This window comes from Microcaecilia unicolor, chromosome 9, assembly GCF_901765095.1.
Source record: "Microcaecilia unicolor chromosome 9, aMicUni1.1, whole genome shotgun sequence".
Lineage (NCBI taxonomy): Eukaryota > Metazoa > Chordata > Amphibia > Gymnophiona > Siphonopidae > Microcaecilia > Microcaecilia unicolor.
This window is the reverse complement of record NC_044039.1, coordinates 91207805-91223684: the sequence shown is the minus strand read 5'-3', so window position 1 is coordinate 91223684 and position 15880 is coordinate 91207805. Positions and strand designations below refer to the sequence as shown.

General features: G+C 47.6%; 1 protein-coding gene across 1 annotated transcript in view; it reads right to left on the bottom strand.

Moving 5' to 3' along the window:
- CMAS (cytidine monophosphate N-acetylneuraminic acid synthetase) overlaps positions 1-15880 on the bottom strand; it is a 114909-nt gene that overhangs the window by 65438 nt on the left and 33591 nt on the right. Inside the window, exon 2 of the mRNA XM_030213782.1 lies at positions 12858-13006. Coding sequence (XP_030069642.1) covers positions 12858-13006 — 149 coding nt within the window. The remainder of the gene's footprint in view (positions 1-12857; positions 13007-15880) is intronic.

Below are 15880 nucleotides of genomic sequence, written 5' to 3'. Positions count from 1 at the left end.
CCAAGGTAGAGCGCATTGACACCTCCTGAACAGAGGGTGAGCGGTCCTCCCGGTGCCGATGCCTACTGGGTGCCGACTCCCTTGGTGACCCAGAGCTCTCGGTACCGAGGCGGGAAGGAGACCGGTGTCGATGCTTCTTTGATTTCTTCAAACAAAGCATGCCACTGGAGCTTCCCAGTACCGACGAGGAGGACATAGAATCCAACCGTCTCTTCCTCGGGGCCGAGGCAGGTCGGTCTCGGGGGGGCTGTACCGCAGGAGCCCTCAGGGCAGGCCCACCCGAAGGCTCACCGCCACCAGCAGGGGAATGGACAGCCCTCATCTGCACTCCAGTCGAAGCACCACCGTCCGACGACATCAGCAATAGCGGAGGTCCCGGTACCACCCACGTCGACGCAGCCTTTCAATGTCTCGGTACCGACGATGCAGAGGGTCGAAGCCTCGATGCCGTCAATGCCGAGGTCAAAGACTTTGATGCTGTCGACGTCAATGCACTCGATGCGTCCTGTGCTGTTGTTGTCAAAGAGCCCGAGAACAACACGTTCCACTGGGCCAATCTCGCTACCTGAGTCCTCTTTTTCAAGAGAGCACAAAGACTGCAGGCCTGCGGGCGGTGCCCAGCCCCCAGACACTGAAGACACGAAGCGTGCCTATCAGTGAGCGAGATTACCCGGGCGCACTGGGTGCACTTCTTGAAGCCGCTGGAAAACTTCGATGACATGGGCGGAAAAATCACGCCGGCGAAATCAAAATTCGCGATGACGACGAAAGGCACCAAAAATAAGGGAGAAAAAACCCGTACCGAGGCCAAATAGGCTGATACCGAAAGCGAAAGGAAACTTACGCTGGGGAAAAAACTGGAAACACGGGAAGGGGCAAAGACCGAAAGGTCTCTCTTTTTTTTTAGCGAAAATCGCGAAGACGCGCGAGGGTCAACTTGAGGGGCACGAAATGGCGGCAAAACACGACTGTCCCGAGCGCGGACAAAAGAAGACTGACGAACAAGAGCCGGTTCGGGCGGGAAGACGGCCGCGCATGCGCGGTGCGCATCGGCGCGCGAGGACTAGCAAAGGCCTTTGCTAGTGAAGTTTTCCGATTGGAGGGCCTGCCGTGGACGTCACCCATCAGTGAGAACAAGCAGCCTGCTTGTCCTCGGAGAATACAAAGTATGAAGTGGAGGCTTATTTTCAAAGCACATAGACTTACAAAGTCTAAGTGCTTTGAAAATACACCTCCATAGTAACCTATGGAATTTTGTGAGTCAAAGTGCTTTGAAAACGAGCCCCATAGTATGCTACATTACAATGTCAATACGCAATAAACAATTTTAATAGATAGCATAGGGTATAAGCAAAGATGGACCATATAGACAGGTAAGATTAACAGGAGTAATAAACTAAGGGACTAATTAAAGAAAGTTGCAAATGAGGTCAGAAAGGTGGTTGAATATTATTTAGATAGGATAGAAGTAGATAAACATGTCCTGCTATAGTGTTAGTGTGTGTGTCTAGCACATTAGTTACTTCGTCCATTAAAGGCTTTGTTGAAGAGCCCAGCTTTCACCTGCTTCCTGAAGTAGAGATAGTCTTGTGTTGAGCAAAGCGTTTCAGGGAGTGCATTCTACAGTGTGGGGGCTAGTCCGAAGAAGGCTCGCTTGCAGGTATCGTATCATGTGATGTCCTTTGGAGAGGGTGTGGTTACAGATACTCCTTGGGAGGGCCTCAGTGACCTTGAAGGTGTGTAGAGGAAATTCCTGTTCTTCAAGTACTCTGGGCCATTTCCTTTAAGGGACTTGAAGATCAGAGTTTTAAATTTAGCCCTGTATGTACTGGTAGCCAGTGAATTTTTTGAAAAAAAAAAAATGGTGCGATGTGGTCACATCACTTACAACCTTTTAAACGTTAAGCAGTTAAGATGAAAGACAGAGAAACACTGGGAAAAGGACAGCGGTTAGAACATGGTAAAGGAGACTGAAAAGATTTACTGGATGAGAAAAAGATAATTGCTGTGAAGGGCTAAAAGAGGTAGAAAGGATCTGGTAAGGGGAAGAGGTTGGATGATGGGGACAGGGGATGGGAGTGGCGCTGTCTGAGAGGAGTAGAAACAGCCTGTGAGAAACTTGGAAAGGGGACATGGGCTGTAAATGAGGGAAGGGAGCTGGCAGAGAGGAAGAAGAGCAGACATAGGAAGCACAAGCTGCAGAGGAAAGAGAAGCTGGAAGATATGGAAAGTACATATGTGGGATTGAAAAAGAGGGGCTGAAAGTAGACAGCTGCATGGGAACGGGGTTCACGGGAAACCCACGGAACACGCAGGATTCCTGCAGGGACAGAAGCAGTTCTGCAGGGCTCCCACAGGGACGGAAGCAGTTCCTGTGGGGTTCCGACAGGGATGGAAGCAGTTCTGCGGGGTTCCTGTGGAAGTGTAAGCTGCACCTGCACCAGCCTCTCATCTACCGAGTACCAAGTTCTTTGAGTGCTGTCTCCTCCTCCTCTTCTTCCTTGATTTAACAGCACAAATGTGGAAAGTCTTCCATTAAGGAGGTGGTAGAGACACAAATGATGATGGAATTCAAAAAGGCATAGGATGAACACAGAGGATCTCTAATAAGAAAATGGAAGTTATAAAAAACCTAACCTTAAATGGCTGCATGTGTATGGATGTGTCAAGTGATGCTTAGATGATGACTCTGGCTGTGATAAACTAGGGCTGATACTGGGCAGACTTGTATTGTCTGTCTCATATATGGCAATCTGGTTTAGGATGGGCTGAAAAGGCTTAGACAGCAACTTCAGTGGCTGGAACATGAGGACAGTGCTGGACAGACTTTTACAGTCTGTGTCCCACAAATGAGAAAACAAATAGACTGGAGTGGGCTTCAACGGCAACTCCAGCAGTTGGAACATAAGGATAGGGCCAGATAGACTTCTATGGTCTATGTTCCAGAAACACGAAAGAGAGACCATAATCAAGTATATATCATCACACTCGTTGATTTAATCATGAATTGATAATGAGTGTGACTACTGGGCAGACTGGATAGACTGATCAGGTCTTTATTTGCTGTCACTTACTGTGTTACAATTAATCCTCTTTGCTCCCGGGCTGATGCACAGACCTCAGCTCTGACACAGGCATGAGCATTGGTTGTCACCTGACCTACTGGCATATGCATGTGGTGACCTCTCAGCACACAGTGCCAGTAAATCAGAGACAAATCTTACATGTGCACACCAGAGTGTTCAAAGTTTCAGCTTCCCTTCCTTCCTTGCCTACAGTGCTGTGGCTCAAATCCAGAGACAGACTGAGGGAGCTGACCGGAATTTTCTTTTATGCACACTTAAATTCTTACGGGGATGGGTGGGGATAGGTAAGATTTCAGTGGGGACGGACGAGGATGGGTAAGATTTCTGTCCCCGTGCAACTCTCTAGCTGAGAGACTGTGTGTGTGTGTGTGTGTTTGGGGGTGGTCATAGTGGACAGAAAAGAAAAAGGTGAGAGGGTGAGAAGTTGTAGGGAGACAGACTACTGAACAGACAAGCTGAAGAAGCTAATGACTGATTGAGGTAGGTGATAGTCTTAAATACCAGCCATCAACCAATCAGATTGGTGAATTCCTATTGGTTAATGGTCTTGGAAAAAGTGAATTGATATTAGGCTTTAAATAGGACAAAATTATATATATATATATATATATATATATATATATATATATATATATATATACACACGCACAAAGGTAAAATTATGTATAATCATACCTGATAATTTTCTTTCCATTAATCATAGCTGATCAATCCATAGACTGGTGGGTTGTGTCCATCTACCAGCAGGTGGAGATAGAGAGCAAACTTTTGCCTCCCTATATGTGGTCATGTGCTGCCGGAAACTCCTCAGTATGTCGATATCAAAGCTCCATCCGCAGGACTCAGCACTTAGAGAATTACACCCACGAAGGGACACTCTGCCCAGCTCACCACCGCCGAAACGGGGGAGGGGAATTAACCCAGCTCATCCCCACACAAGTGGGGGAGGGGAATCCGTCCAGCTCATCCCCGCGGAGCGGGGGAGGGACACCACACCCGCCGATGCGGGGGGATCTGGCTTATCCTGCAACCGCAACCGCGGGAGGAGCTGACTGACCCTAACACCGCCGAAGCGGGAAGGGTACAAAGCTGCCCTACAGCCGCACGAAGCGGGAGGGAGTGCCGGCAGAATTTATGTCTCAATCCAGCCCCGTAAAACGGAAGGGAGAGGAATGCAGCAGCTCACTGTAACACAAACTCGTCTCAACTCTTGAAGAATCCAAGTGAAAAAACTTGAACACGAAGTCTTTCTGAAGAAACTGAAGACTAAACTTGAACCTGAAATGCAACCAGAATAAAAACAGTACAGATATCTGGGAGGGGCTATGGATTGATCAGCTATGATTAATGGAAAGAAAATTATCAGGTATGATTATACATAATTTTACCTTCCATATCATCAAGCTGATCAATCCATAGACTGGTGGGATGTACCGAAGCAGTACTCACCCAGGGCGGGACATTGAAATCCCTGACCTCAACACTGAAGCTCCAAACCGGGCCTCCGCCCGTGCAGCCACAGTCAAACGGTAATGCTTGGAGAATGTATGAGCCGAAGCCCAAGTTGCCGCCTTGCATATCTCTTCCAAGGAGACGGACCCGGCCTCTGCCATCGAGGTCGCCTGAGCTCTCGTGGAGTGAGCCTTCAGCTGGATAGGCGGCACCTTCCCCGCGGCCACATAAGCCGCTGCAATGGCTTCCTTGACCCATCTTGCCACTGTAGGCTTAGCAGCCTGCAGACCCTTACGAGGACCTGTAAACAGGACAAACAGATGATCCGATTTCCGGAAATCATTGGTCACTTCCAAGTATCTGATGATGACTCGTCTCACATCCAGATATTTAAGAGCAGAGTACTCCTCTGGGTAGTCCTCCCTCCGAAAGGAAGGGAGACAGGGCTGCTGATTCACATGGAAGCGAGAAACAATCTTGGGCAGGAAGGAAGGCACTGTGCGAATAGTCACTCCTGCTCAGTGAACTGCAGAAAAGGCTCTCGACATGAGAGCGCCTGGAGCTCGGAAACTCTTCTGGCTGAAGTGATAGCCACCAAAAAGACTGCTTTCAACGTCAGGTCTTTCAGAGATGCCCTCGACAAGGGTTCAAAAGGCGGCTTCTGCAAGGCTCTTAACACCAGGTTGAGATTCCACGCAGGCACCACTGAGTGCAGAGGAGGGCGCAGGTGATTAACTCCCTTGAGAAAGCGCACCACATCTGGCTGCGAAGCCAGGGAAGCACCCTTCAGGCGGCCCCTGAAGCACGCCAGAGCCGCTACCTGGACTTTAAGGGAACTGAGCGACAGGCCTTTCTCCAGACCTTCTTGCAGGAACTGCCAACACTGAAGAAATTGGAGCAGTGAAGGGAGAAAGTGAGCCTGCTTCACACCACGCTGCAAAGATACGCCAAACCCTGGCGTAAGCAGTAGAAGTAGAGCGCTTCCTCGCTCTCAGCATAGTGGCGATGACCTTGTCTGAGAAGCCCTTCTTTCTCAGACGCTGCCGCTCAATAGCCAGGCCGTAAGACCAAAGGGGGAGGGATCCTCCATCACCACGGGACCCTGATGTAACAGGCCCTGCTCCACTGAGAGCCGCAGAGGATCGTCGACTGAGAGCCTGATCAAGTCCGCATACCAGGGACGTCTGGGCCAATCCGGACCCACCAGGATTACCCTGCCGGGATGCTTTGCCACCCGGTCTAGCACCCTGCCCAACATGGGCCAGGGCGGGAACACATAGAGAAGCTCTTGTGTCGGCCACTGTTGGAGAAGAGCATCTACTCCCAGGGATCGAGGGTCCCGTCCTCTGCTGAAAAAGCGCGGCACTTGGCAATTGGCCGATGACGCCAACAGATCTAGGCTCGGCTGGCCCCAGTGCTTCGTGATGTCCAAGAACGCCTGAGCAGATAGTTGCCACTCTCCGGGCTCCAAGGTATGGCGACTGAGAAAGTCCGCCTTGACATTCATGACTCCGGCAATGTGGGCCGCTGAAAGCTGCTCCAGGTTCGCTTCCGCCCACTGGCATAGACTCATAGCCTCCTTGGCTAGAGGGGCGCTCTTGGTACCTCCCTGGCGGTTGATATAAGCCACAGCCGTGGCATTGTCCGACAGGACCCGTACAGGCTTCAACACCAGTACCGGGATGAACTCCAAAAACACCAACCGAATGGCTCTGAGTTCCAGGAGGTTGATAGACCACTTGCCTCTGCAGGAGACCAGAGCCCCTGCGCTGTCCTTCCCAAGCATTGGGCTCCCCAGCCCATCAAGGAGGCGTCTGTCGTGACGACAATCCACTCCGGGGTCACCAGAGGCATTCCTGCAGACAACTTGAATGTCTGCGTCCACCAGCTCAGCGCCTTGCGCACTGCTGGGTCCAAGGGAAGGCGCACAGCATAATCCTCCGACATCGGAGTCCAGCGCAACAGCAGAGATAGCTGTAGTGGTCTCATATGAGCCCTGGCTCAGGGCACTACTTCCATCGTGGCCGTCATAGAGCCCAACAGCTGCACGTAGTCCGAAGCCCGAATAGGAGAGGCTACTAGGAACTAGTCCACCTGAGCCTGAAGCTTGACAATCCGATTGTCTGGCAGGAACACTCTGCCCACTTGGGTGTCGAATCGAACTCCCAGATACTCCAGGGACTGAGTCGGGCGCAGCTGGCTCTTCTTCCAGTTGATGATCCATCCTAGGGAGCTCAAAAGAGCAACTACCCGGTCCATAGCTTGCCGCACTCTGCATAAGAGGGGGCTCGGATCAACCAGTCGTCCAGATAAGGATGGACTTGTACTTCTTCCTTTAGCAGGAAGGCCGCTATGACCCCCATTACTTTGGAAAAGGTCCGCGGAGCAGTAGCCAACCCGAAAGGGAGGGCTCTGAACTGGAAGTGTCGTCTCAGGACTGTAAAACGCAGAAAGCGTTGGAGAGGAGGCCAGATGGGAATATGCAGGTACGCTTCCTAGATGCCCAAGGAAGCCAAGAACTCTCCTGCCTTCACTGCCGCTATAACAGAGCGGAGAGTCTCCACTTTCAAGGCCCGATTGACCCCTTTGAGGTCGAGGATAGGCCGGACAGAATCTCCTTTCTTTGGTACCACAAAGTAAATGGAGTAACGTCCCTTGCCAATCTGATTTTTTGGCACCGGAACGACCGCACCCAGGCGGATCAGGTTGTCCAAGGTCTGCTGCACTGCCACAGCTTTGACCGGAGACTTGCAGGGAGAGAGTACAAACCCGTCTCTTAAGGGTCGGCAGAACTCTAGCTTGTAGCCGTCTCTGATGACTTCCAGCACCCAAGCTTGTGAAGTTACTGTGGTCCGCTCACCCAGAAACGAGGACAGCCGTCCTCCAATCTGCACTGGGGCGTGGACCAAGGCCCCGTCACTGGGTACGAGACCCTGGGGGAGGACCGGAGGGAGCACCTCCGGGACGGCGGTCTCTGCGAAATGAATGCTGCTTGGGGGAGAAAAACCTCTTGAAGGAAGAGGGGGCAGAGGAGCCCGACCTGCCCGGGCGGTACCGACGGGCTTCCTGAAACCGTCCTCTGGAGGTACCGGGACGAGTACTAGCCCGAGCCCTGACCTCTGGTAACTTCTGCCCTTAGACGTGCCGAGATCGGTCACGATTTTGTCCAGCTCGACCCCAAAGAGCAGCTTGCCTTTAAAAGGCAATCTAGCCAGGCGGGATTTAGAGGCGTGGTCAGCAGACCAATGTTTCAGCCAAAGCCACCGCCGCGCAGAGACTGTCTGAGCAATGCCTTTAGCTGAGGCTCTCAAGACATCATACAGCAAGTCTGCCAAATAGGCTAGGCCCGATTCCAGGGCCGGCCAATCAACCCTCAAGGAATGATCCGAGGGGGAAGCCCGCTGCACCATAGTCAGGCACGCCCTGGCCACATAGGAACCGCAAACCGAGGCCTGCAAACTTAAAGCAGTTGCCTCAAAGGACGACCTTAAGGCCGCCTCCAATCTTCTGTCTTGGGCGTCCTTTAGGGCCGTGCCACCTTCCACCGGCAAAGCCGTTTTCTTAGTCACCACAGTGATTAAAGAATCCACAGTAGGCCACAGATAGGCCTCACGTTCACTTTCAGGTAAAGGATAGAGGCGGGACATAGCCCTAGCCACCTTGAGGCTCGCTTTCGGGACATCCCATTGAGCCGAAATTAAGGTGTGCATGGCATCATGCACGTGGAAGGTTCTAGGCGGCGCTTCGTCCCCAGCATAATGGCAGAGCCAACAGGGGCTGAGGGAGAGACGTCCTCCGGAGAGGAAATCTTCAAAATGCCCATGGCCTGCACTAACAGGTTGGGCAAATCCTCTGGGCTAAACGCGCTGCAGAGGGGTCATCCGCTCCATCCGAGCGGGGATCCGTCTCCTCCAAGGAATCCGCAAAGGACCGTTGGGAGACCTCAGACACGCTGCCCTCATCTACATCGGAGGAGACACAGTCCTCCAAGGCCTGGAAATCAACCCGAGGGCGTTTACCTCTGGGAACCTCAACCTCTTTATCAGAAGAGGGAGCAGGGGCAGCGTTGTGCATGAGGAAAGCCTGATGCAGCAGCAAAACAAACTCGGGGGAGAAACCCCCCAGACTGTGCACTTCCGCAGCCTGGGCAACAGCCCTAGACGCACCCTCAACCGGCGCTCGCAAGAGCGGGGGAGAAACATGCTGCGCATCCAAAATGGCGTCCGGCGCGACACTCCGCGAAGGAGCCGCGCGGGAAGAGCGGCGCTTACTTTAGCCGCTTTGTGCCCTCGCCCAAATTAAGGGCGTTCATGGCATTAATGTCTCCAACCTCAAGGGCGGCCCCGAAGAAGCCGTCCGAGCCGCGTGGCCGGCCAAGATGGCGGAGGCGAGGAGCGGGGGATGGGCGTTTATGGCGGGAAAAACCGCCACGCCGGAGGAAGGACCGGAACATTCATCGGTCACGAAACTGTCACCCAACAAGGGCGAATCAGGCTGTAAGACCCCCGCATCCCCTCTAGAAGCGCTCAAGCGATCCGGGGAGCGACCCTTTGCGCCCTCGCCCTCCGACGCCATATGCCACGAGGAGAAGAATCGGGGAACCCCCTGCCCGCTATAAAAAGGTAAAATTACCTGCTTGCCGCTCCGAGCTGTAACGAACTGGTGTCCCAGTGAGTAGCTGCAATGAACGTTTAAATAAACGTCGAAATAAACGCCTTTAAGGACGTTTAAAATTTTTTTTTTTTTTTTTTTTTTTTTTTTTTTTAAACGGAGCCAGCGGGAGGGGGGAGAAAAGGAGGGACCTGGCACCACCAGGTTTGCACTTGCTCAAAAGAGCCCTCAACCCCAGGCCTCAACAAAACCTAAGGATTAGGCTTGGAGGCCTAGCCAGAGCTGCTGCTGTGTGTGACCACCACCTGCTGAGATAGAGAACATACTGGGGAGTTTCCGGCAGCACATGACCACATATAGGGAGGCAAAAGTTTGCTCTCTATCTCCACCTGCTGGTAGATGGACACAACCCACCAGTCTATGGATTGATCAGCTTGATGATATGGAAATGATAGTTTAACCATATAATAATGTTGTAAGTTTTTGGTTTGGAGATGGAGTCAGAACATTTTTACTGACTCAAGACTCCACAGCCCTGTTCCTAGACTATCCTTGAAATCAGATTTAATTCATCAGATCAAGTTTTCACAACATGATGTATTTTGACCACAATACCCTTCATTCTCTTATCCTCTCTTTGCTGACTTCCAGATTGGACTACTGCAATACAGGTTATCTGGGTTGTCCTCACTCTCGTTTAAATAAATTACAGTCTCTTCAAAATACAGCTATTAGACTTCTCTTGTCATACCCTATGATATGACCATGTTTCTCCTTAACTCCAAAGCCATCACTGGCTCCCAGTCAAGCAATGGATAATTTTCAAAATTCTTATATTCACCTTTAAGGCATTTAGGCCTGGCCTGCCCCTCTATTTATCATCTCTCACAATCCCGTATTCCCTCGCCCGTTTACTCCATTCTCTAAATGACCACTGCTTAGTATTGCCTAGTCCAAAGCAGGCTAGTTTAAAAACACCCAGACACTGCAATGTCTTTTTCACTGCTCTTTTATGAAATTCTTTGCCCTTGTCCATTCAAGCTGAAACATAACCATTAAAATTTAAAGCTGCTTTAAAAACTTGGCTTTTCCATCAGGCATTTGATCCCATCTAGGTTGGCTGTAATCTCATCACTGGATTTGTACTCTCAGCTTCTATTTTCTCTCCTCCAGTGCTAGCGTTAGGTGGTGGCAAACAGGGCAATTGCCCTGGACCCCCATACTATAAGTGGCACCAAGCTTGCCTCAAGCAGAAGGAGGCATAGGCAAGTGGCTTTTAAATGCCAGGTGTAGAGGAGGAGTGTAACACATACACTTCAAGCGCAATATCATTAAGTATTTCCTTATTATTATTATTTTTAATTTCTTTTTGTTTTAGTTAATCTAACATATAAATATATGTCTCTGCAGGATTTTCGTACTGAAGTATGGCCTACTTTTTTTTTCATGAATAATAAGTTTTCACCTCATTTATGTACTGTTGACATTTATCCTGATCACAATAAGTTTTCACCTTGTTTTTCAGAATATTTATGCAGGTGATACTTTTTGGCATCTTTACCACCTATCGCACATTTTTTCACATTATGTTTATTTATGTCTTCACATTTCAATTTTGTGATAACTTTGTGTATTTCCTTCCATTAAGAGATCTGCATTTTGTCGCGGAAAGCCAGGATGCATTATTCTTTTCAATTACTATTTTTATTGCTATTTTGGTGGCGTTATCTCATGACTGCACTTTTGTTTAAGTATTTGTCTATTTGATTTTAAATGATTTTCTTGTATTTTAAAACGTTCCTTTTTTTTATATGTCTTTTTTTCTATAGGTCTCCCTGTTTGTTAGCTTTAGAATGCAACTCTCTATACATATAATCTATGTCTGATTACATGGTTTGATATACACTGGGAATTCACTAGACATGCCATAATATTTAGGAATTTTATGTGCATTGTACATGTCATATGTTTTAGTGAAAGGGAAATGAACTTGATATACCGACTTTCTGTGGTTTTTGCAACTACATTCAAAGTGGTTTACATAGTATATACAGGTACTTCTTTGTACCTGGGTCAATGAAGGGTTAAGTGACATGCCCAGAGTTACAAGGAGCTGCAGTGGGAAGATATCTTATTATGTATATAATTTTTATTATGTATTAGCTCTTATTTATTGTGAATTTTTATATTTTGCCAGACCCCTGATGCAGGCGTTTGGTCGCCGAAACATGGCCCATGTCGGGTTTTCTCAATCAAGGATCTCCCTTTGTCCTGTTCTTGGAGGTCCACTTGTGATTTTTTCTGCTTTGTCTTCTTGGTGTGCTTGGAACTCTCTCTTTTCTGCCCAAATATTTCTGAGACAACTTTCTTTCTTCCAGCCCTTTGATTCATAAAATATGATAGCTCAACTGGAACAGGGAGAATTTGCTCAGGAGCCTACTAAGCTAAAAGCCCAGGACCTATATGGTGAACCACTACCAGCTGCTGGAGACAATACTGAACATCTGTGCCTGCATGGTGCCTTAAAAGGCCAATCATATAGAACTATTTGATTTCCCTATCTCCATCTGCTGGTTGACAGGAACAGTACCCACTGGATTTGGACTAGACTGGCCTGGTAAGGACACTAAAGAATACCCATTTCGTTTTCTTCCAAATAAATTTGCAGTGACTTTTGAATCGCAGTGCCAGAACCCCTATGTTATTCTCATCATCTTGCAAAATAGTGTGGCAGTTTGGACAGCATATGACTAACTTATTGAAAGGTTACACAATGTAGACAGAAAACCAAACTTATGGGACATATGCCAGCAACAAGTCTGTGGAAAAATATGCGGAAAATTGAATCGGAGAGTTAAGAGGACTACACTTGGAGGCCTTAAAACGGTCTATCCAATGTACAAGCTCAAAAGCAATGGTCAAGTACCTGTATTTGTGAAAAGCAGCAACTGATTAAAAAAATAATAATAATAATCAGTGTTAAACAAAATTTTTATATTATTTCTTATATACCAACTTCAAAGCCTGATGCTATTTGAGCAGCTAGAGGCCAACCGAAACTGAACCAGCAACTGAAAATGAAAAACAACCCCCCCCCCCTCCTCGATCACTCTTGGGCCCCCCCCCCCTCCCACTATCACTCTCACCCCACCCCCAGCGATCACTCTCAGCACCACACTTCCTTTCCTCCACCACCCGAAAGCCCCCCTGGTACTACCTTTATACCTCCTGCTGGTCTAGTGGGTCTTCAGGGCAAAAATGATCCCAAATTGCTCTTGCCCCCACCTGGTTTCAGGGACTTCCCAAGGAAGTCTTGGGAGGTTCTGGTGACTATTTTGAGACTGGAAACAGCATAAGGAAAAGTGATTGGCGATTGCTCCTGCATATGCTGCTTCCAATCCCATGACGGCAACTGGGACCTCCCACGGCATGTTCTAGAAGCCATTTTGGCTGAATAACCCAAAAGGACAAGAGCAACTGGGGATCGCTCTTGCCCTGAAAACCCACTGGACCACCAGGAGATTTAAAGGTGGAGCCTTCGGGTGGTGGGAAGGTGAGGGGCAAGAGGTTTGGTTTCAGCCAAAATGCGCTTGCATTTTCGGCTGAAACTCGAACCCAGATTTTGGGTCGGTTTCTGTGCCAAAACCAAAATTCTGTCCGGCTCTAGGAGCAGTGTACATCGAGTTTACAAAATGATAACTAGCTTACCTGGATGATACTGGAGAAATTCTTTTATAGTATCTTGTGATGAGGTTGTATCTTTAGATACCTCAGGACTCCTACGATGAACTTGAACTACAGATCCCAAACTCTTTGCTTGTGCTTCTATTTCATCAGTATCTGTAGAAACCCACACACTGAAAAGGAAGAGGGAAAATTATAAGCATATATCTTTGCCATATCAAGGACTGTGCTGGCAGTGTGGCTACAAAGGGTGCAAATATGGAGTGGTGAAAAAATTGCTCCCAGCCCATCATCTCCTCTCATTGGCAGTAGCACATGTACTTCCAGAAGGCTTTGGAAGTACTCTGCTGGGCTACGACACTGTGAGCCTTCCTTCACATCTACATTATTTTCTCGCTTCTTAGCCCCTACCTCTTGTCACTGATCAACTCAGCTAGACCAGTCACCACAGCAACAGTCCTCAGGCATGGGCTGAAACCGTGGCTCCTAATGAACACTAAATCTAGCCATTAGGTGATGATAAACATCCCATCATGTCCCAGATCCTCTACATGGCAACAATAAAAAGCGATGTTATTTAAACATGTAGTCGCTAGTTAGTATGGTGGCTGAGAGGGTGGACTGTAATTAATGTGTATTGTGTTGGGGCAATTGCTGTTAACTATGGGTTACTAAGGAGCTCATTTTCAAACGAGAAAAACATCCAAAAAGTGGCATAAATCTGAATTTGGCCATTTTTCTCACAAAAATGTCCAAATTGGTATTTTCAAAACCAATTTATAGAAGTTTTTCTATGAGAAGTGTGTTCAAATCACAAGGGAGTGCGTCAGGGGCGTGTTAAGGGCAGGATATGGCCATTCCTAACACTTGGGATGTTTTTCAGCCATAATGGAACAAAACAAAATTGTCCAGAACTAAAACTAAGACATTCTAAGCTAGACCTGTTTTTTTATAGCAAAGAGCCACAAAAAGGTGCCCTAAATGACCATATGACCAATGGAGGGAATCAGGGGTGACCTCCCCTTACTCTCCCAATGGTCACTAACCCCTTCCCACCTCCCAAAAATGTGATTAAAAACATTAATTGCCAGCCTCAGATGTTATACTCAGGTCCATTAGAACAGCATGCAGGTCCCTGGAGTAGTCTAGTGGTGGGTGCAGTGCACTGCACACAGGTGGACCCAGGCCCATACCTCCCCCTACCTGTTACAATAATGAAGGAAACTGTAAGCCCTCCATACCACACCAGAAACCCACATATAGGTGCCCCCTTCACCCTTAAGGGCTATGGTAGTGGTGTACAGTTGGGGGTGGTGGGTTTTGGGTGGCTCAGAAGACTAGATAAGGGAGCAATGGTGAGATGTGTACCTGGCAGCACTTTATATAAAGTCCACTGTAGTGCCCTCTAGGGTACCCTATAGCTTTTCTGGGATGTCTGGGGGACCAGTCTACTATAAATGCTGGCTCCTTCTATATCCCAACGGCTTGATTTTATGCGTTTTGCACTTGGATTTTTTTTTTCTTTTTGAAAATGGACCAAAAAATAAAAACATCCAAATCACAAAACATTGTTCAAAAAAGTATTTAAAAAAAAAAGATAGATGTTATTCTTTTTTGAAAATGACCTTCTTTCCTATTCAGATTGTGGATGTTTTTTTGCAAAATGTCCAAAGTCGGACATAGAAATCATATGGAAAATGCTCCTCCATGAGTGGTAGGGTCGAGTGTAAATTGTTTGGGGTTTCATTGTCATAGGAAGCAGTATATGAAATCTAAATAATGGCACACCTCTCCCTTCTACTCATATTTGTTTATATATCCCCAGCAATAATATCCAGTCCAGTTTCTACCACTAGGCCCTGAGCGCCAGGATTTTTACTACCTAGGTTTAATACCACTTAATACGAACACAACCATTTTCACTTTCACAGTCTGCAAATCAAAGGTTATCGATATTATCAGCCTTAAATACAAGCGAGAAAAAAAAAGCACAGAGAAATCAGAACAAATAAGTAATTTAAGAATGCCACACCCTGAACATTAACCCAGTTTTGTATCACAAAGAGTGGTAATAAAAATTTTTGCAAGTTAAAATATTCTGTCATCAGGGAAGTATAATACGGGATAAACATAAAGGAATCCTGCTCAGAAGGAAGGGATCCCCAGAAGCTTAGCCGGTGGTGGGAGGCAGGGCTGGTGGTTGGGAGGTGGGGACAGTGCTGGGCAGACTTAAACGGTCTGTGCCAGAGCCGGTAGTGGGGCTGATGGTTGGGAGGCGGGGATAGTGCTGGGCAGACTTATACGGTCTGTGTCCTGAAAAAGACAGGTACAAATCAAGGTAAGGTATACACAAAAAATGGCACTGTGAGTTTATCTTGTTGGGCAGACTGGGTGGACCGTGCAGGTCTTTTTCTGCCTTCATCTACTATGTTATGTAATGAGCCATTCTTAATTACAGTCAGATGGAAATATTTACTGACAGCAATTCTTTTCCAACTGTTATCCCCCATTAACACTGGCATCTGCCATGTACAGTGGCCATCAAGTGTTATCTATTATGATACCGCCACCTTTTGACCAGTGCTGATATGGCAGCTGGAAAATTGATTTTTTTTTTTACCGTTTTCTTGGAAAATACTTTGGTTTACAGATTTTATATAGTTCTACCTACCTTGAAAATTTGGTTGTGGTGGGTAGAATGTTTCAGGAAAAATAAGTGAACAGAAAGCATCATAAACAAGCAATGGGGGTAGCACTAATACTAGAAAAAGCAACCTACTGACCTAAAGATAGACACATTCTAAAGTGCCTTTCAAAAATAAATTTCCTACAATAGCAGGCTAGAGTTGATATAAGTAATAGTGGCCCAAGCAGGCCTAGTAAGCATGGCAATACAAGAAGAGGAAAGAAAGCATGCAAGAAGAAGAAAGAAAGGAGCGATCTTTATTAATCTTGAAAACTTTTACCATAACACCTTTTTATTAAATTTTAAAACGAGCTAACACAAACCTACTATTCTTGGATCTGTACAACACTCTTAAATGATC